This window comes from Octopus bimaculoides, chromosome 5 (assembly GCF_046866305.1).
Source record: "Octopus bimaculoides isolate indiv1 chromosome 5, ASM4686630v1, whole genome shotgun sequence".
Lineage (NCBI taxonomy): Eukaryota > Metazoa > Mollusca > Cephalopoda > Octopoda > Octopodidae > Octopus > Octopus bimaculoides.
This window is the reverse complement of record NC_142932.1, coordinates 108,377,278-108,403,575: the sequence shown is the minus strand read 5'-3', so window position 1 is coordinate 108,403,575 and position 26,298 is coordinate 108,377,278. Positions and strand designations below refer to the sequence as shown.

The window sequence follows — 26,298 nt, the reverse complement described above, 5'->3', positions numbered from 1 at the left end:
TCTGTTCTGTAAATTTTCTTCCTAAAGATTTCCTTACATCTAATTCAATCAGACAAAATACCAACCAATATTCATTTCTGAATATTTTACAAAAATGTAGGCACTTAATCATATTCATGTAAGCACGGGGAAAAAAACATAAAACAATGATGATGATGGTAGCATACCTTTTCAAATTCTGCATCAATTTGTTGTAGCAATGCAGGTTTTTCATTTTCATAAAACATACGTAAAGATGGTCCCATATACATATAGACAACACCTAGCAACTGAATGGCAGCAGTCCGGACAGCCTGCAAGAAAAAATATGCTAAAATGGTAATATTAACTCTAATAAATAGCAAGACTTAAAACATGCTGACAGCAAACAATTTCATTTCTTTAGAGTCAAAAATATCATAACACTTTATTGGTCCATATTTTAATTTCATTAGCAACAAAAGAAAAACAAATACTGGTATCAAAAATCAATATGAAACTATTATCTAAGTCAATTTAAAGTTTAATTGAATAAATGAAAATTTACCGGATTTGTTGCAGCTAAAGCTTTCTTTACATTTTCATTGACAGACTTGAAATTTACTCTGGAAAGAAAAGGAATATACCATCAAATAAACCAATAGCATGGTTAACAATATGGCAAACACCATTGCAAATGAACAAACTACACCTTCTGTCTCTGTCTGTATCTCTTTCTTGCTTGTTAACATAACTTGAACAAATTGGAGAAAAGAACGTTTACATGATTCCTTAAAAAGATATTTATGGCTGATACCTTTCCTACTGTCGACTGTGCAGTAATAAAGTAAAACTGGAACCTCCTCTCCAATTAGATAGACTTCAAAAAATACTGCAATATGCCCAAGAATAAAGCAAATCAACAACATCACTCACTGTCCATACTGGCATGGGTTGGACAGTTTGACAGGGATCAACAAGCCAGAAGGTTGTGCCGAGTTCCAATGAATTTTTTGGCATGATTTTCTACAGCTAAATGCCTTTCTTAATACAAACCGCTTTACAGAGGGTACTGGGTGCTTTTTGTGCAAATCTTTATGAAAATATTACAACCCATGATCTGCAGGACCAAACAAAATGTGATTTTCTAGCAAGAATCTCAAAGAACTTAACTAAAATTTGCTTCAAAACATTATTAAAAACAAAATTAGAATGGCAGTAACAATTATTCAAATATAGCCAATAAGTTGTATAAAATAAATGCTAACTAAAATAATAATGATTGCTTACAAACAGGTAAAATTTGATTTTATTTTTTATCAAAAGCACTGGTGCTGGTGCCACATAAAAAGCACTGGTGATAAAAAGCATCCAGTACACTCTGCAAGTGGTTGGCATTAGGAAGGGCATCAAGCTGTAAAAACAAAGCCAAAACAGACAATGGAACTTGGTGGGACTCCTGGCCTTGCCAGCTCCTGTCAAGCCATCTAATCCAAGCCAGCATGGAAAATAAATGTTAAATGCTGATTCGTGGCCTTTGCCAGTAAGACATCCGAGCGAGATCGTTGCCAGTGCCCCCTGGACTGGCTCCTGTGCAGGTGGCACGTAAAATACACCATTTCGAGCGTGGCCGTTGCCAGTACCCACCTGACTGGCCCTCGTGCCGGTGGCACGTAAAAGCACCCACTACACTCCCGGAGTGGTTGGCGTTAGGAAGGGCATCCAGCTGTAGAAACTCTGCCAAATCAGATTGGAGCCTGGTGCCGCCTCCTGGTCCACCAGTCCTCAGTCAAATCGTCCAACCCATGCTAGCATGGAAAGCAGACGTTAAATGACGATGATAATGATGATTTACTTTATACATTTATTTATTTTTTGGTAGAGGAGAAAGTCCACTCCCCATATCTGAACAGCAAGCTAAAATATGCATAGTGAACTTTTAAATAATTCATACTTTTTTTTTGTTGTGTTTCAGAGTTGAAAAGGTTGGTGTTTGTATAAAATTTAATACATTTATAACAATTTCATTCTAACTTTTCCTCTACTCCATTTACATATGTTGAGTAAGTCTTTATGTATAACCCCACCACCAATTCCCAAGCTCATAATACAAACAAACAAACAAACAAAAAAAAAACCCAATCCAGTTTAATATTTATCATAAAAGAGAAAATATAATTACTTGAGCCCAAACTCTTTTATAGCTTGAGAAAGCCAATTTAATGCTTCTGCGTGGTTCTTGGGATTCTTTTGAGCAAAGGCAGAATTAATCACCTGGAGAGATGAGAAAGAAAAAAAATTTCACAATTTTTTTGTTTTTTTAGATTACAAAATTTATGTAATAACAGATGCACAGAGATAGAAGGATGCTTTTTGGGAGTTACGGAATCAAAATTGTTCACATATTGTAACCAATAAAACATACGACTTCAAATTTTGGCACAAGGCCAGCATGTTTGGGAAAGGGGTAAGTTGATTACATCAACTTCAATGTTTAACTGGTACTTATTTTATCAACCCTGAAAGGATGAAAGGCAAAGTCGCCCTTGGCAGATTTTGAACTTAGAATGTAAAGACAGGCGAAATGGTGCTAAGCATTTTGCCGTGTACTAACGATTCTACCAGCTTGCTGCCTTAACTATATATTATATTAACATGCATAAAACAAAGCTAGTAATGTGATGTTAATAATGAACAAATATCTGTTGCTGATATTTCAATCAAAACAACAATTTCTCATAGCATGGTTAATAATCTAGAACAGCACTTCTTAAACAATGGGTCACAAAGTGAAATGCTGGGGGTCATGAAAATTAAATTCAAACACTTGAATTTCAGTTTATATGTTATTTCACAAATGCATATTTAATACCTGAGGCTGCAAAAAATCTCGTGATGAATAATGGGGTCATGAATGAAAAAAGTTTAAGAAGCGCTGATCTACAAGAAATATTGTAATTATTAGAAAATATAATATTGGTTTCAACTTTGGCAAAGGGCCAACAATTTTAGGGGAAGGGTAAGTCAGTTACATCAACCCCAGTATTCAACTGGTACTTATTATATTGACCCCCAAAAGGGATAAAAGGTGAAGTTAACCTCAGCAGAATTTGAACTCAGAATGTGAAGATGGATGAAATGCCACTAAGCATTTTGACCTGGGGCTAACAATTCTGTCAGCTCACCATTTTATGATAAGCAGACATAATATTAACAAAATAGGAGATTAGGCAGAAGTAAACAACATTACATCTATTTAGAAACATCTAGCTCAGTGCATCTTAAAGTGGATGGTACCAACCCCTAGGGGTGGTAGAAAAAAAATAGTTGCAGGGGGAGTGGGGAAATCTATACATCTGTACAGTTTTTTAGTCATTGACTCATGTAACATTATGAGAAACTGCTTCTTAACCACAAGCACAACAACAAAAACAACAATAACATGAACTTAGAAATGTGAATAACTAAATAAACAAAACAGGGAGGTGTTGTGGTAAGTAGTCACTGACTGTAAACAAGTATACGGAACCAAATTACTATGGCTTGACATTATGTGCATGTACACTAACAACCCTTTTGATACTAACCCATCTGGCACTGCTTCTGGTTTTATAATACAAATGTCCTGCTTTAAAGTGATCTACATTTATACCTGCCATCAAAGTTTCATGTTTCAGACACTAACTTAACAGTGACTAATTCATTTTAAATTCATCATTTTCAAAATTAACAGAAACAAAGGCAGTGTATTTCAACAGAAATACCGTAACAAAAGGGTTAAAAATGGATAGGTTGGGGGGCACTGAAAGAAAGGGATAATAAAAAAAAAAGAGGTAATAGTTAAAAAAAAGTTTGAGAAGAACTAATCTAGCTCAATAAGATCTTCTTAGCAAAATATAAGTAATTTAATTATTTTAAAACATACTGATAATTTGAATTTTTAACATATTTTGTAACCATGCCAGTTAATAACATTAAAATTAATCATCGTCATCGTTTAATGTCTGCTTTCCATGCTAGCATGGGTTGGATGGTTTGACTGAGGACTGGCAAGCCAGAAGGCTGCATCAGGCTCCAATCTGATCTGGCAAATTTTCTACAGTTGGATGCTCTTCCTACAATGCCAACCACTCCAAGAGTGTGGTGGGTGCTTTTTACATGCATGAGGTGAGGAGGTGACACACACAGTCAGGCGGCACTGGCATCAACTACACCTGAATGGTACTTTTTATGTGCCACCAGTACGGAAGCCAGTTAGAGGGCACTGGCATTGACCACACTTGAATGGTACGTTTTACATGCCACCAGCATGGGAGCCAGTCAGGCAGCACTAGCATCGACCATGCACAGGTGCCAGTCAGGTGGTATTGGCATCAGCCACGACAATGATTCTACTTGACTCAACAGGTCTTCTCAAGCACAGCATATTGCCCAACAATTGAAGGGTACTCTTAAATGAACCAGTTATATGAGACTGGCACAGGCCACGGCCATGATCTGAACATTAAATATTTGATATTCAGAATACTTGTATGTTTTATGTCAACCAATTTAGATAATACTTAACATACTCAATTAACAAGAAAAATATTACAATATTATCTTGGAAATCTTTTAATTACCAATTTTAGATGAGATTCCCAGATTTCATTCATTTGTTTCATAAAGATAGCAAGCTGGCAGAATCATTAGCGCATTAATGATTAATAGCATTTCTTCCAATACTACATTCTAAGTTCAAGTACTGTCAAAGTCAACTTTACCTCTAATTCTTTCAAGGTAAATAGGATAAAATATCAGCCACATACTGGGGTTGGTGTAATCAACTAGTTCCCTACGTCCACACAAATTTCCAGACCTTGTGCCAAAATTTGAAACCATTATTTTGTTTGATGATTATGTCTGTTCTACATGAAACTGCTGCACAAATCAGCAGTTCACTGCAAGTGTTAACCCAAGCTAAACTGCAATGTCTGCATAAAAGTTATTTTTCTAATATAGCATGAGTGAGATGATTTTAGAATAGAAATTGTTGATGTTTCCATGATACTTTTTTTTTTAATTTTTTTTTTAGCTAGATAACTTTCCAATGACCTATTCAGACATGAAACCTAAATCGAACTTATTGTCAGTGAAGCAGACTTGGTGCCTTACCAAGGAACATAACAATGGCTATAGACTGGGCTAGACTGGATTGAATTCATATCCCAGAACTTCACAGCTATTTTGCTTCATATTGTCAATTGATAATGTTTAAAGGAAAAAAATTTTCAATTTGAAAAATGTTTACCTCTTGACAAACGAAATCCAAGCTTATAGTTTCAGCTATAGAACTTAAAGTTTCTTTACAGGAATTACCAGTTTTCACATCACCAATTTTTTCAACCATACTCTCAAGACAGAAACCAGCAGAACATTTGGTAAAATTAGCTTTCTGAGCAAGAACCCCGATCAATTCTATTTTCAATCTCAATACCTGAAAAATGAATCCATAAAAATCAAAGATTTTATTAACAAAAACTTCTTTTAAATAGTATTTCAAATCTGTATCAATAATTTAGCAACTGTTTTATCATCTAGTGTGTGTGTGTGTGTGTGTGTGTGTGTGTGTGTGTGTGTGTGTGTGTGTGTGTGTGTGTGTGTGTGTGAGTGCGCACGCGCGCGCATATAGTATTTCATATCTGTATCAATAATTTAGCAACTGTTTTATCATCTAGTGTGTGTGTGTGTGTGTGTGCTCGCGCGCGCATATAGTATTTCTAATCTGTATCAATAATTTAGCAACTGTTTTATCATCTGGTGTGTGTGTGTGTGTGTGTGTGTGTGCGTGCGCGCGCATATGCATGTGCTAAGTTTGTAATACATTCCTTGTTTCACACAAGATCTGAAGCTTAACTTTCAATGGTCTGATCCAAATAACTATAATGCAAAACGTTTTTTTTTTCTTTTCCTTCGACTTTATATATCCACATCTTCCAATTCAAAGCTTTTGTCATCTAGAATGTATGAACTATTTGCATAACATGCCCAAATTAGCACACTCATTTCTATGATATCACCTTTTCAGCACCCTTGATCTCAGCCTATTACATTGCATATCCAAAGATCCTGAATCAATTCCTTTTTCTCTACATATTTTATGACTTTTACTCCATAAGTTCTACATTCATACATGACTTCACTTCAATAAAAAAAATCCACCATTTTTACAAAGAGGACCACTTAACATCCACCTACTTTGAACACTGGCTAAGGAGATCATGAACTTCAGTTTGCATACACACTTTTAATCACACCAGTGCATGTAATATAACTTAAACTGTTATTCCTATGTAACATAACTTAAACTGTTATTCCTATGTAATATAACTGTTATTCCTATTTTTGGCACATTGAGTATTACTTTATCCCTCAAGTATCTTAGTCTTAACTATTTTCACCATCAAGTTCTTTAAGTCCTATCTGCTTTCTTTTAAACTTCTACAACTCCTATATTGATTCTACAATGAGAATCAGGTAAATGTTGATCAATATTTGTCATGGCAACAAGAGCTATTGATTGACATCTACGTAGTTCTCAAGGTAAAAGTGAAGCACTAGGCTGAGGAAGGCAGGCCTCAGTCAACACTGACCAACATATTGTATTTTTATTGACCAATGACAGACATGACACTACTTTTAGCAACTTCATACATGGCCTGGATAGTTTTCCAGACCAGGTTTCTCATAATCAATCAAACATTACAACTACATAATACAGTTAAAAGCTTTCAACAAAACAGGTTCAAGTTCAAAATCTTTACTTGTGACCAACTTAGGAACATAGAAACGCATCAAACATCAAACATTACCTGAAAATTACTGTCTTTTAGCCCTGGCTTTTTACATATTACACGTACAAACACCTGTGTTGGAATTTCTTCTTTTGCTAAACCTTTTACAAGCTGCAATAATAAAGATAATTGTTTTATTTAATGTATTTAACATACAAAACTTGTTCTGCATATAGATTTTTCATGAAAAACTAAAATTTAACAAAGAGATATTTAAATTTGATAGGCAACTGGATAATCACAGTTTCAACTCATTAGATCATGTCAAATTCATTACAGCTAAGAGACACAAATTCTTTCATTTGACTACAAACAACTATAAAGATTCTTGATAGAATCCCTAAACTAGAATGAAGTTGACTAAAATAAAAAGTAATACTCTGCTATTTGTAAATTTCATGTATGAAACCCCACTGGGGATTAAATGAAACACCAGACATAAAATACAAGTTTGTGATCAACCTAAAGCATGCTTTTATCACCCTCATAAACTTGAGGTTTTAATCCCAAATTTTTTTATTATAAAATGGAAAACTGCTGTAACTATGAAATGTTTCACTTGATATGATGATGATATTACTGATAGTTCCTGTTTTTCTTCTCTTTAGTCAAATGATATTGCTATATCCCTCATCTACTAGCATAAAGTTGCTCCCTTGGGGGTTTGTAATCCTGCAAACTGCATGATGACCTTATTAATGCTGGTGGCATAAAAAATGCACCCAATACATGAAGTAAAGTGCTTTGCATTAGAAAGGGTATTCATTCATAAAAACCATGCCAAAGCAGACATTGGAGCTTTTTGGATCCTGTCAAACAGTCCAATTCATGCCAGTATAATATATGAACATTAAACAATAATGATAGCTGAAGAAAATACCAAGGAAGGCAGCAACTGGAAACCTAACTTATTTGTATTAGAAACAAATATTTCATATTCAAAATTAAGCAGTATATATATGTGTATATATATATATATATATATATATATATATATACTGTTTAATTTTGAATATATCTCACCTAACAACATAACTGGATTGTGTTAAAGGAGACAAAAGAGTTAAAGATAAAATGACTGAATTAGCAATTAAAAGAAACAACTAATAGAAAAATAAGTCAATATTTCTCAATCTTTCAGCCCATTGGCTTCAACCTTTTTAATGTAGCTTTGCCTTGTTTATTCTTAGCAAAAAAATATTTTGTAAGTTAGCTTGCCAGTAGGCTTCCTTAATTCTAACAACCCTGTTAGAAACATGTCACAGTAGGTGGCTATAAATAAGCAATACAAGTCTAAATCAAAGTAGATTAGAAATTTGTTGCAAGATACAGAATGTTAACTGAGGAAAACCTGTTCATTTGAAACTATTTGCCTCATAAACTACAAACATGGCAATAATTAACAAAATTATAGTTAAATTCTTGAAACTAGACTAAAAGAAAAGTTCCTAGTCTGTCTATAAGCTTTCCAAATATTAAAAATACCTGCTAACCAAAATAGAAAAAAATCCATTAATGGTATTAAAATGATGTTAAGAAAAAATATTTTTGATCACATTTTTGAACTAAGAAAATCAATCATCTTAGTACCCACCACCACCACCACCACCACCATCTAAACAATAACGAATACTAAAAACTTCAACTGCCATTTGCTTTATTTCTACAACAGTTAACCTCTTGTAAAGTATACAAAAACAAATGATTTACAAATATAAGAAACTTTAAAAATGCAGAGACGAAAGCCTGAAATAAAATATTTCTTTAAACTTACATTTAGAAACTGTTCTATGCCTTGCAAACGTTCTTTCCAGTTGCTACTAGCAAGCTGGCCTAAAATTTCAGCTCCTAAGTGACTTTCAGCTTTTTCTTCAAAAACATCATCCTAGCAACAAATTTTAAAAGAAAAAAAAAATTTTTTTAACTCATATAAATATTTGATATATACTTTATAATACAAATAATACATTGTTGATATTTTGTTCAAATTTGAAACAATTTCAAATGTAAATTTATTCAAGACAATAAAACTTCACAAACATATGATTTAGTTTTCTTTTTGTTGTATTTTCCTGTAAACTATAGTAACAAATGACAGCCATCATGACAAAACACTTGGCACTCAACAAAGATACTACAGTGGTGAAATTCTTTAATGCAAGTAATGGTTGTACTGTAAAATTGATGAGTGACTTGTTTGTTTTTACTACTAAATTAAATTCCTCCTGTGAGAAAAGTTACCCAATACAGGACTAGCATTCTATCCAAAAGGTGTTGGGTGAAGGAGACTCACACCTATATAACAGCAAATAACCTTAAACACTGTAGCTAACTAAAATTTTAATTACTTTAAAAAATATAGACCAGCAAATTTATTTCTTCAGGTGCAGATATGGATATGTGATAAGAAGTTTGCTTCCCAACCACATGGTTCAGGGTTCAGTCTCACTGTGTGGCACCCTGGGCAAGTGTCTTCTACTATAGGCTCACACCAACCAAAGCCTTGTGAGTGGATATGGTAGATGGAAACTGACAGAAGCCCATTATGTTTGTTGCTGTGTGTGTTTGTGTGTGTGTTTATGTATATGTTTGTCCACCACCACCACTTGACAACCAGTGTTGGTGTGTTTATGTTCCAATTACTTTGCGGTTTGGCAAAAGAGACTGATAGAATAAGTACCAGGTTTCACAAAAAAAAAAAAGAATAGTGGTCAATTCAAGGTGGTGCCCCAGCATGGCTGCAATCTAATGAATGAAACAAGCAAAAGATATAAGATACTGCTTGAAATAAATAAGCAGAGGCAAGATTATCTACTTAAAGCATTTATTATTTTGATTCTTGTCTTCACTAAAAGTATTAGCAATCTCAGCTGAGTTTGTTAATCTCTGGTAGTATTTATTAGAGGTCATTAGAGGTCAAACTAAATCTGTAAAGAGCTGTTAAGAAAATAAAAACAAACACTTACTGATAACACTGCTTCCACAGGTTCTTCTTTGGAAGATCTGTCAGCAGCTGAGCCTTTTTTCGTTCCTTTCTTAGCCTTATAAAAAGAAAAACACAATAATATTAAAAAAATGTCTTTCAAATATTCTTTTTCTGTAGCATAAAATGAAGAGGATGATAGGTTTCATTGAAATTAGTCTTTGAAGTATATTACGACAAACTTCAAAATCAATTAAGATAATCTTCTCTGTGTATGCCTATCTAACCCTTTAGTATTCAGATTATTTGGTGACCGTGTCAGTGCAGGTACCACTTAAAAACATCCAGTCCACACTGTAAAGTGGTTGGTGTTCAGAAGGGCATCCAGCTGAGAAACCCTTGCCAAAACTGACATTCCAGTGCTTGTGCCATGTAAAAAGCACTTCTCACCTCGCCTGTGCCATGCAAAAGACACTAAATCCACTCTGCCAAAACAGTTACAGAAGCCTGGTGCAGGCTTCGGCCTGGCTGACTCTTGTGGTACTGTCCCACTCATGGAAGGCACGGCAGGCAGACATTAAACAATGATGATGATGATGATTACTTGGTCAATGTAATGTTTATTTAGTCATATTGCTTTGAATTAATCATGCATTATCATTAGCTTCAAGATTTTGATGACTGATTGTTTATTTTTAGAATGACATAGTAGGACAGGTTTGAGAAGTCATACCTAGCTACTTTGACCATAATATGGGTAGAATATTTGGCCCAAATATGGCTAGTTTAAATGCTATGGGATTAAACCTCCCACCACCCCAAAAAACCACAAGTTTTCAGTCAAAATACTGTCCTACTAGTGTAACTGTATTAATAAGACACTAGGTGGCAGGTATGGTTGATGGTGTAGTCTGAATTACACAAATACATACGCATTGTCTGTTTATATTATTTGACTGGTATTTGTGGTGTTGGGGTGGGAACAGCTGCCCTATAGAATGAATATTAGTTTAACTCTTATTTCACAATTTCTTGCTTTTATTTTCTGCGCAAAACTCAAACAACAACTATGTTTTCAGCCAACAAGGAATCTTCAACATCAGTAATTTCCAATCCCACCCTCTTGTCATTTACCCTTTAGTTTGTTGCATTTTGCCAGTTACCCCTTTACTTCCATGAAAAAATATACACTAAATAATCTTAATTAAAACCTCATGTGACTACCAGCACACTCTCTTTACAATATCATATTAGGGCTAATATTCAAGTGAAATATTTAATTTTAATTTGTAATGCCACACCTTAATTTTATTTATAGAACTCAAAGGAAACAACAGGGAATAGGAAACTAGGGGAAAGTAACATTTCTGATGAGAGAAAAATTAAAGAAAATATAAGAACAGCATACTTACATCTGCTGAGCGAGATTTTGAAGATGCTGGGGCAGTACGTGGCCGATCAGAGCCAGGCTAAGGAAGAAATAAAAAGAGGAAATAATTAGAAATTGAAAATTTCTTTGTCTTTTTTTCACCACAGTTCTACAACAGAAGTTTGCTTTTTCTCATCTTCCTTCTAAGATTGCAAATTTCTTGAGTATCCATAAAATCAAAAGAAAGAGTGTTTGTGAATTTCCATAATATTATTAACTGCAAGGCCTTCAAGGTGGTGCCCAAACATGGCTGCAGTCTAATGACTGAAACCAAGTAAAAGATAAAAATTAAAGCATTAAATTCAATATTTAAATTCACCTTTTTTTGTTGGGCAACAGGTTTTGAACTAGTCACAGCTTTAGAAGTTGCTGCTGCTGCTGTTGTTGTTGTTACAGCAGAAGGCTGTGACTGAGTATTGCGGGGTTGACCATTGGGTAATAACAACACTGCTTTCTCTGCACATTCTTTTATCTGAAAATATATCAATTTATAAATATCACATAAGCTATAAATGTATTACTAATTATGTACTCTGAAATTACTTAAATAATAAAATATGGTATCAAAGATCTAAAATATGATTATTTAATATCTTCTCTCTTACAGTGAAACAAACATTATTTTGCCAGTTATCAGGTGATATACATTATAAACACTGAACATGTTGAATCTAAAGCACTTAATGGGTCCAGTGTTTGTAATAGAATGGTGGCTTGTGTGCCTCAATGACACTGAGAGCTATACCAGCAGAGGACAAGCTCCTGATAGGACTGGACCGGTCAAAGGATACAAGCCTAACTAATATGGACCACCTCTTCCCAGAAGTAAAAATGGGTTTGTGCAGGCCAACTCCCCTACCTAGAAAAAAGTTAAGTTACAGAAGCATTGATAACAATTCAAAATCACTGAGATCTGGGAGAGGAAGGCCTTCACTCAGGGAAAATAAACCAGAGTGAATAACAATAGAGAAAAGTTGCTAATGGGCTATGATCTATAGGGGGGTGAAGGGCTTAAGTTAATTAGGTTGAATTTAAAGCCTGACAAACCTTCTGCTGCTTAATGTTGTCTACATCAGTTATAAACGGCATTATATTTTTCTCTCCCACTAGTTGCATTGCAGTTCCAAGGGCTTCGAAAGATGATTCTCGTACTTCTGGGACAGGATCATTAATAGTCTGATAAAAGAAGTAAATTAAGAAAAAGAATAAGCCAAAAGTAATGTACAAGCTCTTTTTTTTTTTTTAACACTTAAAATAAAATATTAAATGAAATAAAAACAATGAGAATGAGAAAAATCTATCAACAAATGAAGACACTGCTCTATTCTCATATAGTGATATTCTAAATTATTCACTATTCTTCAGTTAGTTCAAAATTCCAACATATATTTCCGTAACTGAGTGACTAAGAATTTTTTATCTCTAACCAACGTAAAGCAGAGCACCAGTGATGAGATATAAATTCACAATTCTTCTGCCAAAAGAATAGCAACTAACCTCAGTTGTTTCAAATCTTTGAGAAAGCATTAGAACATATACAAGAAAGTCAATACAGATTATAAACATGTTTGGATATTTCCAAAAAAAAAAAAAAAATTATGAGCCTACAGGTAAATTTAAAGCACAGAAGCTAATTCAATGTAACTTTGCATCTAGCAAGACTAATTACATAAATATCAGACAAATTTAATGAAGGAGATGAAACAATTCAGTTATGGGATTTGAACTGAACATTTAATTTAGAATTTTGATGATTCAAACAAAATTTCATCCTGCTTCAGAACTTAATACAGTAATATATCTGTATTAAGTGTAGAAGAAAGACTTCTACACTCTCAGATGACTATCAACAGAAAAACTGACCAGCTGTAAAAATACTACTACTTGAAAAAAAAAAATTTATCTATAAATGATTTTTCTCTTTTTGTTACTCAGACAAAATGCAATATATGTTAATTCTTTTATTATTTTTTTTCACAAAACTTTTTAACATTAAAATATAAACTGTATTGCATGCAATTTTACACAGTCATAAAGAAGAAATGATCTCAAGATTAATATAATCCAAATTCTTCAGCATCAGATATAAGTCATTTAGTAATGTATAATTACTACAATAAAGTAACAGGCACTCCGATTTTCTAGGTCAAGACCTGCTAATCTAAAATCTCAGATGTTAAATTTAACTACATATTTAGTTTGTAGACTGTTAGCACCAACTAGAACTAAATTGACTTAGTCTAGAATAAAGCATAAATTTTCTAGTCAATGTATTGAGAATCAAAATTTAAGCAAATAGATGTTACCTTTACAAGAGCTACACAGTAGACCTTAAGAATTTTCTTAGGCAGTGCATTAGGGACGGCTTTTGCAATTGAACGAGCTAAGAAACTGGCAGTCTCAGTTCGAATTGATGGATTTTTATTCTCAAGAGCAGCTACAGCATCCTCCATAATTAATTCAAAATTCATCTGAAAATATCAAATTCACAAATATAAATTAAATGAATACATTATTTGAGTATACATTGTACAGGAACATAGAGTATCAAAAAGAGATACAAATACGATTGTATTTGTTTGTATACGTTTTGTATGCACACCAATGCTTTCTCTAAATATAAACATGAACTTGCTGTTGAATACCTAACCATCAAATATTTACTGAACTAAGATTATTATACATTTATTTCAATACTATTTAACAGATAAATGAAAAGAATTAACCAGTAACTTTAATTATTGCGTATCAAAAGCTTTGTATCACAGCTATTCTATAAAACAGTTCAGATAAAAACCTGAAAGAGAAATGAATAAAAAAAACTTTCTTTCAGACAAAATCTTATTTGAATAAAAATGATTATCCACATAGTTTTTCCTTTCCAATACCAATTCACCCCTGGTCCCCCACATTTCCAACTCATCTAATTCAATTTTTAAATTGAAATATCAACTAATACTGTTTAATATAAATAACACCTGATTTCAGCTTTAAAATCTTAACACAGTTTATGTATGAGCTTTTTTTTTTAAAGTTGTATTCCAAATACTACCTCAATGTACCAAGACATTTTAAAAAATTTTTGGCACAATGCCAGCAAAAGCTCAGTGGAATCAATGGTAAGGATTTAAATGATTCAAAGAGATGGTGGTGTATTGAATTATATATGTAGAACATTGTTAATAAATTGAAATTAATCTCTTAGAGGAAAAAAAGAAAATAAACCTAATGGCATTTGATAGCAATTCTCAAAGAAAACCGGAAAACAATTTCAAGAAATTAAGGATCAATTACAAAAAAAAAGAATATTTCTATAACGTTAGATTAATCAATATCAGATGAGTGGAATTTGGTAGAAGAAAACTATGCAGAAGCTTCTTTTGTGTGTGTGTGTATAACTATCTCTTTATGTTTTATGTATCTTTCTGCTCAATAAATAGAGATTAATAACTAAGTAACATAAGGGTCAATATTACTAGACTAGACCATCAAAGGTAGTGCCCTAGCTTGGTCTCAGGTTGATGACTGAACAAAATAATACTTACACATTGAAATACTGCATCAATTGCTTCTCTTAAGGCAACAACAACCGTGAGTTTCTTTTCTTTAAATTTATCCAGAAGTACTCCAAAACACTTCAAACAAAAATATATTCTTTATTGAAGTTTTGCTTGAATTTTGAACACTGAATATCTTATTTAAATCAGGCATAGGCAACTTTTTTCAAGAAATGGGCCGCATGAGCCATGGTTCAATACCAGGTGGGCTGCACTACTAAAATTATTCAAGATAATTTTTTGCTAGCTACCATGCAGAAAGTCCTGCAGACCATAGTTTGCCCATGACTGATTTAAATATTTAATTAAATATACAACTCATAAAATATAAATTTATTTATAATATCTTCCTCTGTGATTCTATTGGTCAAGATTTCATTTTCAGTTTAAAATAATATAATGCTTTCATGATTTTAAAATAACTGGAAAATCAGTTATTTAGGAAGTTTATCAAAAGCATTACTAAAATAACAAAAGAATTTAAAAACTAGAAACAAAAATGATACAATCATAATTTTAAAATTTTACAACATTTATATTAGAAACTTAAATACTTAGTTTCAACAAATATTTAATGAATGAGTAAATCTAAAATGTATGAAGTCACAGTAAGGTGTTCATTTAGCTGAGAAGAGAATTGAAAGAACAAAAATAAAATTACCAAACAAAACTTACCATATTTGCATGTGGCTTAAATTCTTTACGTAATCCGAGTGCAATCCCAGCTAAAATTTTTCCTCCCAATGCCACAAGCATAACGTTAGTATCTTTTCCAATAACCTGTAGTAAAAAAGTAAATTGGTAATAAAGGAAAAAAGGCCCATAGTTTATTTGAAGAAAGCTGTTTCCTTCTGAACTATCACTGAGTATATTCCATCATAGCCCCAACACTAGAGAGGCTGCTTTGCATCCCATAAGACTCAAGAGTTCCCATATGCCAGGATGTTTTCATCTGCTGTGACATGAAACAAGACATGAAATAACAAAGAAATCAACAAGAATAACTTAGACAGGTGGGTAGAGGGAGTAAGAGCAAAATGGCAGGAACAGAGTGATGGGAGTGAAAAGGTGTAAGAGGAAGAGACAGTGATAGATTGCAATAGAGGTAGACAAGACTGAGTGATGGAGTGTATTATGCTCAAATAATTTTTATAATCAATGCATTCTTTATATACAGGCTTTGTGGTCAGTGAGAGAAGTAGAGTGATAACAATGATGGTAGAGGAGGACTGAATATGAATTTGTCCAATAGCATCTCTCATTACAAGGGCAACATGGTATCGTGAATGAGATACAGAGTGTCAGAGAGATAAGAAAGTCAGACAGATTCAGTGCCATTCCTACTTACACAGGCAGATTACAGTGAGTAGACCTATTGCCATCCTTAGCTAAACCAGCAGCAGAGTATAGAGGATTGAAGGTAGAGTGAATGATAGAAAGAGAGAGAATGAGGAAGGAAAATATTAATGGGAAAATGTTTACAAGCTCTTAAAAACGAAGAACATCACAATTTCAAGGTTTACTAAGATAAAATACAATCAGTGGGAAAGTAACTTTTCACAAACACAATAATATTCATTTATTACCAACCAAATCTTTAATAAATTCAAAAAAAGAAAAAAAATATATATAGAAGACAGTTTTATTTCATATTTAAGTTAATAGAAAATAATGTGTTTGTTGTCTTTGGTGTCTCCCACCCCAGATAGCTATTTTTAAAGTAATTTTCAATTTCTCCAAACAGACCAATCTACCAATTACTTTTTGATACCTGTTCATATGTATTGATATTTTTTAAAACCTGTTTGTATGCATTATATTCTATGCTTGAAATAATGTAAGAATAGAAATGGTTGAGTTGGGTCTAGTTTCAGTTTTCTTTAGCTAATCCTCATAACTACAGTATAAGAAAAGTTGCTGAGACCCCCTTCGGTCATGACTGACCATGGGATTGCACCTAGAAAGTTCCCTTCCAAGGTACAAGTCCGGGAAAGGTTGTTTATGGAAGACCAGCAGTCACCCATGCATATCGGCCTCCCCTCTCCATGCCACCAGTGTTATCCAAGGGAAAGGCAAAGGCTGATACAGCTTGGCACCTGTGACGTCGCAACTCATTTCTACAGCTGAGTGAACTGGAGCAATGTGAAATAAAGTGTCTTGTTCAAGAACACAACATGCAGCCCGGTCCAGGATTCGAACTCACAACCTCGCGATCGTAAGCTCGACGCTCTAACCACTGAGCCATGAAAAAGAAAAGTAGAGAATATATTTATTACCACTCCCTCATCCTCTCCTTTCTTGTTACCACTTTATATCTGAAGTGTTTGGCATGATAAAAGACATCTAGTAACAAAACCTTCATTCTAAATAGCTGGCTATGGAGCCTCTAGGTAACTGCTCAACTTGCCAGAAATAAAAGCCATTTCCATCAAATCACACATTAACATCTTAGAAAATGTGGTCCTAAATATGTTCCCTGAGGAAAAAAAAACAGGATGGTCACAGCTAGATTGGAAAATAAAAAAAATTAAACGTAGGATGGTCATGGCTTTTGAGAATATGTCTTCCCAATCAAGCCTGGCCTAAAGCTAAACAACAACCACTTTCAGTCTACTTATACTTTGCTACAAAAACCTAAATACTCATCTGCTAGATAATAGTGATAATGATGGAGATTAGTTAGCTTCGTTGTGGTGGTGGTTGTGGTGGTGGTGGTGGTGGCGGCGGCGGTGTTGGTGGTGGCAAGCATAATTCAGAGAAACAGATATATTTTTAATAGCGGGAGGGAACTCTTCTAATAAACAAAACTGATAATCAAACGTTAGGAAGTAGCTAATTAAACAGAAAACTCACTCGTAAAGATGCTGGGATTGATTTTTTAAAAATAAGCTAAGTTCACTGAGATGAGTAGACTTGTTGTATAATGGGATAAAGGAATAGAAATATAGGTGCAGGCGTGGTAGTGTGGTAAGAAGTTTGCTTCCCAACCACATGGTTCCAGGCTCAGTCCCACTGTGTGGCACCTTGGGCAAGTGCCTTCAATTATAGCCTTGGGCTAACCAAAGCTTTGTGAGTGGATTTAGTAGACGGCAACTCAAAGGAGCCTATCGTATATATAGGTGTGTGACTTTGTGGCTGTTTCTGTCCTTCCATCAGAACTTGACAACTGGTGCTGGTGTGTTTATGTCCCCATAACCTGGCAGCTTGGCAAAAGAGGCTGATAGAATAAGTACTAGGCTTTTAAAAAAAAAAATCCTGGGGTCAATTTGTTCGACAAAGGCAGTACCCCAGCATGGCCGCAGTCAAATAACTGAGACAAGATAAACGATATTTATTTAGTAAAAAATAAATAAATAAAAATTGTGACATCTTTTCAGAAGCTGTAAGAAACTATGTTGGAATCTCTATCTCATCCGTATTTTACTTTTTGTATATTTACTTATATCAATACTGACGGTTAGTCTGAACTCTATACTGAGAACATATTAAAGTATTTAATATAATTACATTCATACTTCCTTCCACCACCACACACCATCTGTCTTAATACTGAGAACTTACCTTGATTACACTCTTTATCAAAGGCTGATAATCTCCAGGTTCTAGTTTGAGATTACTTGCTAATTTCAGCAGTGCATCCAAAGCTTCCTTACGTTCCTGCCATTTCTTAGCTTCCTGTTTGATAAGATTAGGAAAAATATTTTTTTAAAACTCAACTTGAAATTATTAAAAAAAAAAAATCTTATCTATTACAGGAAGGAAATTAAAATGAAACTGTATCAAATCGTATCACTTGTTAAAATATATTATTCATGTGAAGTTTTAAAATAACTACTAATGTTTAAAGGAGACATGCTTTTCATCACATTTCACAAATTTTAAAATCCTTCTGAAACAATTTATCATAGTTGTTTGTGGCTGGCTTCATTTCAAAACAAAAAGTTTACTCAAAAATAGTGAAGACATGAAATTATAAAATCATATGTACCACTCACAAATTAAAGAAACAAATATTTCAAGTAGGAATTCATATTAGATTCATAAAAATAACTGTCTGGTAGCCAAAACAAAACACTCAAAAGATATGATACATAAGTGATATTAGCTTTTTAGTAATTAAATGCAACTTAGCCATTTTGAGATTACTTGGTAAAACAATATAAATTAATGTGAAATTTGAATGAGATTTTAATTTATATTAAAGTACAGTTTCAAGCAGGCCTGTATCAAAAGGGTTAAGGTCTGGTATATTAAATTACTGGCAATTTTACACAATATTTGGTAACAAGCTGCATTCATTAACCATTCTGTTAAAGCTTTTCTAGTATCAGTCATTTGAAACCAAAACAATTTTGTTAAACAAATATCAGTAACTAAGTTTTAAATATCTTAGCAATATAATACTGAGTTTACAATGTTGTTAAACATAAGAAACAAAAACAAAATGTTCATGTTGTTTCTATTAACTTCAACATAGAAAAAGTTCACACTTCTACAAATCAATTCATTATCTCAGCTTTCTTTTAATGATGAACCACTTATGAATATAATCAGAATATAGAGGTATAGTTGTTAGATTACAGTAAGAATGTTCAGATTCTCCTTATAGCTCACAGCAAAGTTTTCAAAATAGGTGCAGGTGTGGCTGTGTGGTAAAAAGTTTGCTTCCCGACCACATAATTCCTGGTTCAGTCCAACTGTGTGGCACCTTGGTAAAGGATCTTCTATAGCTTCAGGCTATATTAGAAGACAAGAAGCCTTGCGAGTGGATTTGATAGACAGAAACTGAAGGCAGCCTGTCGTGTGTGTGTGTGTGTGTGTGTGTGTGTGTGTGTGTGTGTGTGTGTGTGTGTCAGTGTCCTACCAACACTTGACAACCAGTGTTGGTTTGTTTATGTCCCAGTAACTTAGTGGTTCAGCAAAAGTGACCGATGGAATAAGTACCAGTCTTTAAAATTAAAATGTACTGAGTCAATTCATTTGACTAAAAATTCTTCAAGGCGGTGCCCCAACCTGGCCTCACTTTAATGACTGAAACAAGTAAAAGATAAGAGAAAAACTAAAAGACAATCATTTTTAGATAAATAGGAAACTTACAATTTGTTCATAATAGTTTTTGGGTAACATTGCTAAGATATTGACAGGTTCCATCAGGTCATATGGATCCACCTCTTCTACAAGAGCAGCACCTGAAAATGAATGAGGGAACAAATTAAGTAAACTGAGTGTTACATGTTGCTTGATAATATAGCAGACACAGTTGGAAGTAAAGAACCTGTGGAATGGTGGTCATAGGATTAAATTCTCAGCTACAACTTCTCAGAGATGTATTTAAGAAATTTGATTTCGTATAAGGAATGAAAATTGGTAAACCCTAAATAAATATATGTATTGAACAGCTTCCAAATTTCTAAGCCAGGATTCGAAATTGAATCCACATTTTCATACAAGTTCACTTTTTGTTCTTGCTTTTTGCACTAAGAAATTTATGAGAATTAACTGTGATCTATAACTTTTTCGAGTCAATTATGGATCAGGGTTGATTAGAGAGGAAAAATCCTTTGTCTAACCTAACTTAATTTAGTTACAAAAAATATAAACGCACAACCAAAATTCAGTTCTACCTCTTTGATCCCTTGGTCTCTAGTCAGAGAGCATCTGTTTCTCACTTCACATATGGCTCATCATCGTCTAACAACACAGCTCTGACTCCTATTTGTCTAGACTTTCTTTTACTCTTTCTCTCTCTAATAGTTTCTCACAGATGAAGCAAACTGCCATACAGAATGGACTCATCATCATCACCATCATCGTTTTACATCCGCTTTCCATGCTGGCATGGGTTGGGCAGTTTGACTGAGGACTGGTGAGCCAGAGGCTGCACCAGAACCATTTCAACTAGCAATTAATATTTTTCTTCTCTCGTTTATTCAGTGTGTATTATCATTACACATGATGTTATAAGTGGTGACCTCCAATGTTTATAAACTGTTAAAATTGGATCTTACACTTGATCATTATATATATATATATATATATATATATATATATATATATATATATATTAAACATTAAAAAATACCACAAAATCTTAACTAAGCAAGCCTCCTTACCAGAAGCATCTCCATCTCCACAGGGAGCAGCAGAGGCTGCCTGTTCTAGCTTAGCTTTGAGATCCTGTTGTGATCTCAGAAAACGAGTTTGAATAGGTCTTTCAGCAGGTAGCTTTTCAAATTCAGCTTCAAATTCTTGGACCTGTTTGAATGCAGAAAGGATATTCATTTAAAATCATTAAATATATAGTTAACTTTCTAAAAATTATATATTCTAAAAAATACTTTTATTTATTTTGTTCTTTACCAATTTTAGAGAAATGTTTCAATTTAAAATTAAGTTTATCTAACATTCATCATCATCACCATCATCATTTAACGTCTGCTTTCCATGCTAGCATGGGTTGGACGATTTGACTGAGGGCTGGTGAGCCAGATGGCTACAAAAATAATCACCCACACATTTCACTTCAAATTCGATTTTACTTGTCAAAAATGTAGAAGATTTGGACTATAATTATTATAATATTCAGAAACCAAATATAGCATATATTGTTTTATCCTTCCCAATGCCCATATTTTCTGAAAACACACATTTAAAAGAACTACAATTGTATAAAATACTGGAAGTACACTACTTAAAATATAAACTAATATTACCTGAATTGGGTTGAAATTGGTAAATTGTGATTTAATAGCAGCACCAATCCATCTGTAGATTTCAATAACTAATTGCTTAGTTTCATCACGAACTGTTTTGTCACGGTCTTCTAATAGTTTTGCTAATACTTTAATTATAGGTTTCACTTGAATAACTTTTGAACCATATTCTCTGTAATGTAATATTTTCAAAACATATTCTTAATAATGAAAAAATTCTGAAAGAATTTATAATAAAAATATTAGTTTAATCCTTTAGCATTAAGATTACTCTGTTAAATGTAACATTTATTTATTATTATTTTAAATTCATCATGCATTATCTTGTAGCTTCAAGATTTCAATGATATGATTATTTATCTTTAGAATGACATTGTAGGGTAGGTGTAAGAGGCCAAATCTAGCCAGTTTGAATGAAAAACAGCTAAAACATTCAGGCCAAATATGGCTTGTTTAAATGCTAAAAGGTTAAAAGACAAGTAATCTATTTTATAATAAAATAAAAATTTTTGTCACAATAGCAAAAAGCATCAGCAAGTATTTTCATTGCTTTGTTTTTAAGACTGCTTTTCGATGCTAGCACAGGTTAGACAAATATATCATTGAAACGATGTTTTACAACCAAAAGCTCTTCCTATCACTAACCCATGTCTGTATTACATGTGAAGTAAACCTTACTTCAAACATCTTCAAAGATGCAAAACCAGCAAAAAACCTGCTAACAGAAGAAATGACAGAAACACTTCTGCTTATAGCGGAGTGAATTTTTAAGCACAAATGTAAACAGAGAGATGTATGTGTGTACACACACACGACAGGCTTCTTTCTGTTTCCATCAACCAAATTCACTTGCACATCAGCCTGAGCTATAATAAAAGACACTTGGCCAAGGTACCACACAGTAGAACTGAACCTGAAACCAGATGGTTGGGAAACAAACTTCTTAACCACACAGCCATGCTGCACCTGCAATATCTTTCAGTCACACGGAATCCAATAATGTGAATATTTCTCAAATTAGAATGCTCTACTAAACTCAGATATGTTTATTTTCATATAAGAAGCTAAGACATAAATTACATATCTGCTAATGAAAGGTTTGTAATATCTTACCTTAAAGCTCGAGTGAGAGCCATTACAGAGCCCACAACTATTTTAGGCTGTTTGTATTCCACACCTTTCAAGAGTTCTTCCTGTGAAAAGAGAGAAAAAAAGATATAAATATAAATCTTAGGAAAATACACACACACAGAAGAAAAGCATGAAGAGATAAAATGGAACAAAAAATAACCTGTTTCTTTTGAAACAGAGTATTATCCAAAAGGGAAATTATCATAAGAGAAAATGAAACAGGCCACAAAATATTGCAATATGTCATAACATTCCTGCAATCATTGAGAATGATATAACAAAAAAATATTAATGGATTTCTTTTGAATGTATAAGAGAGTCGTTTTTATTTATAAGCGCAGGAGTGGTTGTGTGGTAAGATGCTTGTTTCCCAACCACATGATTCTGGGTTCAGTCCCACTGTATGGCACCTTGAGCAAGTGTCTTCTACTATAGCCTCAGGCTGACCAAAGCCTTGTGAGTGGATTTGGCAGATGGAAACTGAAAGAAGCCTGTCTTTATATATATATATATATATATATATATATATATATATATATATATATGGTGCCCCAGCATGGCCACAGCTCATGAGCTGAAACTAGATAAAATGAAAAATGAAAATATATCAGTGTGTTTACATCCCTGTAACCTAGCGGTTCAGCAAAAAAGACCAACAGAATAAGTACCAGGCTTAAAAAATAAGTACTGGGGTCGATTCATTCAACTAAAAATTCAAGTGGTGCTCCAGCATGGCCACATTCTAATGACTGAAACAGGTAAAAGATAAAAGGTATATGTTCTGCAGAAATGAAAATATATGCAGAAAAAATTTCGTAAACCTAACTTAACTCCTGTCAACAATTGTCTAACACTGCTGAAGTCCTCAAAATTTTATCTACAGCTAGATTATTTTCAGTTTCAGGATTACCTGAATTATTCATCATCTTGTCTGATTTCAATATAATTTAAACAGATTTGCATTTGCAATTTAATTAAGAGACTTTGTAACAATATTGAGCCAATAAAAATTCATAACAACAATGTTTTGAACAACAGACATTCATATAGTCACAACAATATTTATACCATTTTCAATCTAGTTTGTGTACTACAGGAGGAACAGAGATACAGTTGTAAAACAGTTTCTCCAAAACTTTTTCATCCATGAACTTTGGTAAAAAGGAATGTTCTTTTCCCATCTTGCAAGTTACTTGATCTCACTAGTGACGGTAACATGAAAAATGCACTGAATATACACTGTAAAGTAGTTGGCAGTAGGAAGGGCATCCAGTCATAGGAACCATGCCAAAGCTGACATTGCAGTTTGATTCAGTCCTGCAGCTTGCCAGATGCCGTCAAACCATCAAACTCATGCCAGCATGAAAAACAGGTGCTAAATGATCTGACAACACACACATGCGCATGCACACGCATACTTTTTATATCTGTTCTCCCTGCTTGTATGGCATGGATTTACATACACAACCAAAAACAAGTAAAATTTTTAAACACTATTGTAATGAAAACAAATCAATGTCTTTTTTTTTTTGTCGTTAAAAATGCAAGTAGAAAAACCTATATCACAGGCTAATACAAACCAGAACTATATCCTGTTTCTCAATTTCAATATACACCAATATTATTTCATTTGCTAGTTCTTTTGTTTTGGTTTTATTCACATTGAAACATTTTGCTACAATTCCTCCAATAACTTCAGCACAAATTCTGAAAATATAAAGAAATTTATTAAATAGCATGGATTATCCATATCATTAAGTAGAAACAGGAAGAAAAAGAATGCTAATATAAAAACTATAGCCAACTATCAAAAACTATACAAAGAGGATTTACTGATTATTTGGAAATTTGTTACAAATTGATTTTCAAAGAAAAACATCAAAATAGTTCTATTTTTGTAATTCAAAAAATTAGTCAATTAAAACGCCAGAATTTAAATCATATTTGAACATATGAATAGTAATATGCAACAATGTTACATTATTTGTTGCATTTATCTAGTAATAATCTTATGCTCAAACAACAACAATGGTAGCAAAGTACATCCAGAGTCGTTCCTGTAAAACACACACACACACACAATTTTCAGGCATACAAATCAACATAGTAGATAGTGTAAACATTCAAACATTGCCCCTATCTTTCCAAATCCTGCTGCATTTCACATGGAATATTTGGTCCTCTAAAGTCTTGGTGTATAAGTCATCCTAACATTTTTGTCTGCAAATTTTAGCCTCAAAATTTATCAATTTGTATGCCAGAAAATACAGTATGCACTATTATATTCATTGCACATTTATGACCTGACCATTGATACAGTTTGATACATCACATGTGCAACTTTAAAAAAGGTGACCACAACAGTATGTTTTATTTAGTCAATGTCACTCAGACACAATGCAACTAACTGACATGAAACTTCCAGGTATTACACTAACAGTTCTCTTAATTCAGTTCCAGGTATTACACTAACAGTTCTCTTAATTCAGTTCCAGGTATTACACTAACAGTTCTCTTAATTCAGTTCCAGGTATTACACTAACAGTTCTCTTAATTCAGTTCCAGGTATTACACTAACAGTTCTCTTAATTCAGTTCCAGATATTACACTAACAGTTCTCTTAATTCAGTTCCAGGTATTACACTAACAGTTCTCTTAATATATGATATGTATGAAATATTACCCAAAAGAAATGCAAAGGAAATTATACTCTTTACTCTCTCTTTTACTCGTTTCAGTCATTTGACTGCGGCCATGCTGGAGCACCGCCTTTATTCGAGCAAATCGACCCCAGGACTTATTCTTTGTAAGCCTAGTACTTATTCTATCGGTGTTTTTTGCCGAACCGCTAAGTTACGGGGACGTAAACACACCAGCATCGGTTATCAAGCGATGTTGGGGGGGGAGACAAACACAGACACACAAACATATACACACACATATATACGACGGGCTTCTTTCAGTTTCCGTCTACCAAATCCACTCACAAGGCTTTGGTTGGCCTGAGACTATAGTAGAAGACACTTGCCCAAGGTGCCACGCAGTGAGACTGAACCCGGAACCATGTGGTTCGTAAGCAAGCTACTTACCACACAGCCACTCCTGCGCCTACCCAAAAGAAATGCAATGGAAATTATAGGGGGTTTTTTTTTGGGGGGGGGGGGGGTTAGAAACATTTTCAATGATATATTTCAAGGCATATAAAGCTAACTATAGTTATATTACTATCCAAAATGGTTACAATTTTAAAATTTAAGAATAAAATAAAATGAAAAATACAAACCTTGTAGCCACTTGTGCGTTTTCCACATATGCCAGCACCGCTTCCAAGCCTTTTTCTTGGGCCACAACATTGCTGTCTACTACAAATTTTTTTATGAGGCCTTGATATTTAGAAAATTCTGGGTTTTTATCATCAGTCAAACTACTGAATAATTTGGTTGCTTCTTCATACCCACTGAGTCTAGCTTTCCAAACCTTGATGGGAAAACAAAATGTTTTAATGTTACAGAGTGAATTAGAGAAAATTAAGTTTAGCAGTATTTTATATTTAACAAAAAATAACAAACTGATGAAACATTTTTAATAAGAACCGACACATCGCGCATGACAGCTGATATTCTGAACATTTACAGTCGTAATATTGTATATAAGTGGTGGTGGTATTATTATTATTATTATTATTATTGAGTGAGAGAGCACTGCATGCCATCAAAGTGACACTGGGGTAAAATAGACGAAGCCCATTATACCC

The 26,298-nt window shown here is 33.5% G+C and overlaps 1 protein-coding gene across 4 annotated transcripts in view; it reads right to left on the bottom strand.

Moving 5' to 3' along the window:
• Positions 1–26,298, bottom strand: part of LOC106875789 (cytoskeleton-associated protein 5) — a 92,355-nt gene that overhangs the window by 29,470 nt on the left and 36,587 nt on the right. For all 4 annotated transcript variants that reach the window (XM_089351819.1, XM_089351818.1, XM_089351817.1 and 1 more), the window contains 20 exons: positions 25,828–26,021; positions 24,125–24,251; positions 22,527–22,606; positions 21,414–21,585; positions 20,814–20,955; positions 19,798–19,889; positions 18,262–18,375; positions 15,376–15,480; positions 14,689–14,778; positions 13,450–13,614; positions 12,191–12,319; positions 11,463–11,615; positions 11,127–11,183; positions 9,758–9,832; positions 8,566–8,676; positions 6,810–6,902; positions 5,249–5,434; positions 2,141–2,232; positions 527–584; positions 168–293 (listed from right to left, as the gene is read on the bottom strand). In XM_089351819.1, the coding sequence (XP_089207945.1) occupies positions 168–293; positions 527–584; positions 2,141–2,232; positions 5,249–5,434; positions 6,810–6,902; positions 8,566–8,676; positions 9,758–9,832; positions 11,127–11,183; positions 11,463–11,615; positions 12,191–12,319; positions 13,450–13,614; positions 14,689–14,778; positions 15,376–15,480; positions 18,262–18,375; positions 19,798–19,889; positions 20,814–20,955; positions 21,414–21,585; positions 22,527–22,606; positions 24,125–24,251; positions 25,828–26,021 (2,361 nt within the window). The remainder of the gene's footprint in view (positions 1–167; positions 294–526; positions 585–2,140; positions 2,233–5,248; positions 5,435–6,809; positions 6,903–8,565; positions 8,677–9,757; positions 9,833–11,126; positions 11,184–11,462; positions 11,616–12,190; positions 12,320–13,449; positions 13,615–14,688; positions 14,779–15,375; positions 15,481–18,261; positions 18,376–19,797; positions 19,890–20,813; positions 20,956–21,413; positions 21,586–22,526; positions 22,607–24,124; positions 24,252–25,827; positions 26,022–26,298) is intronic.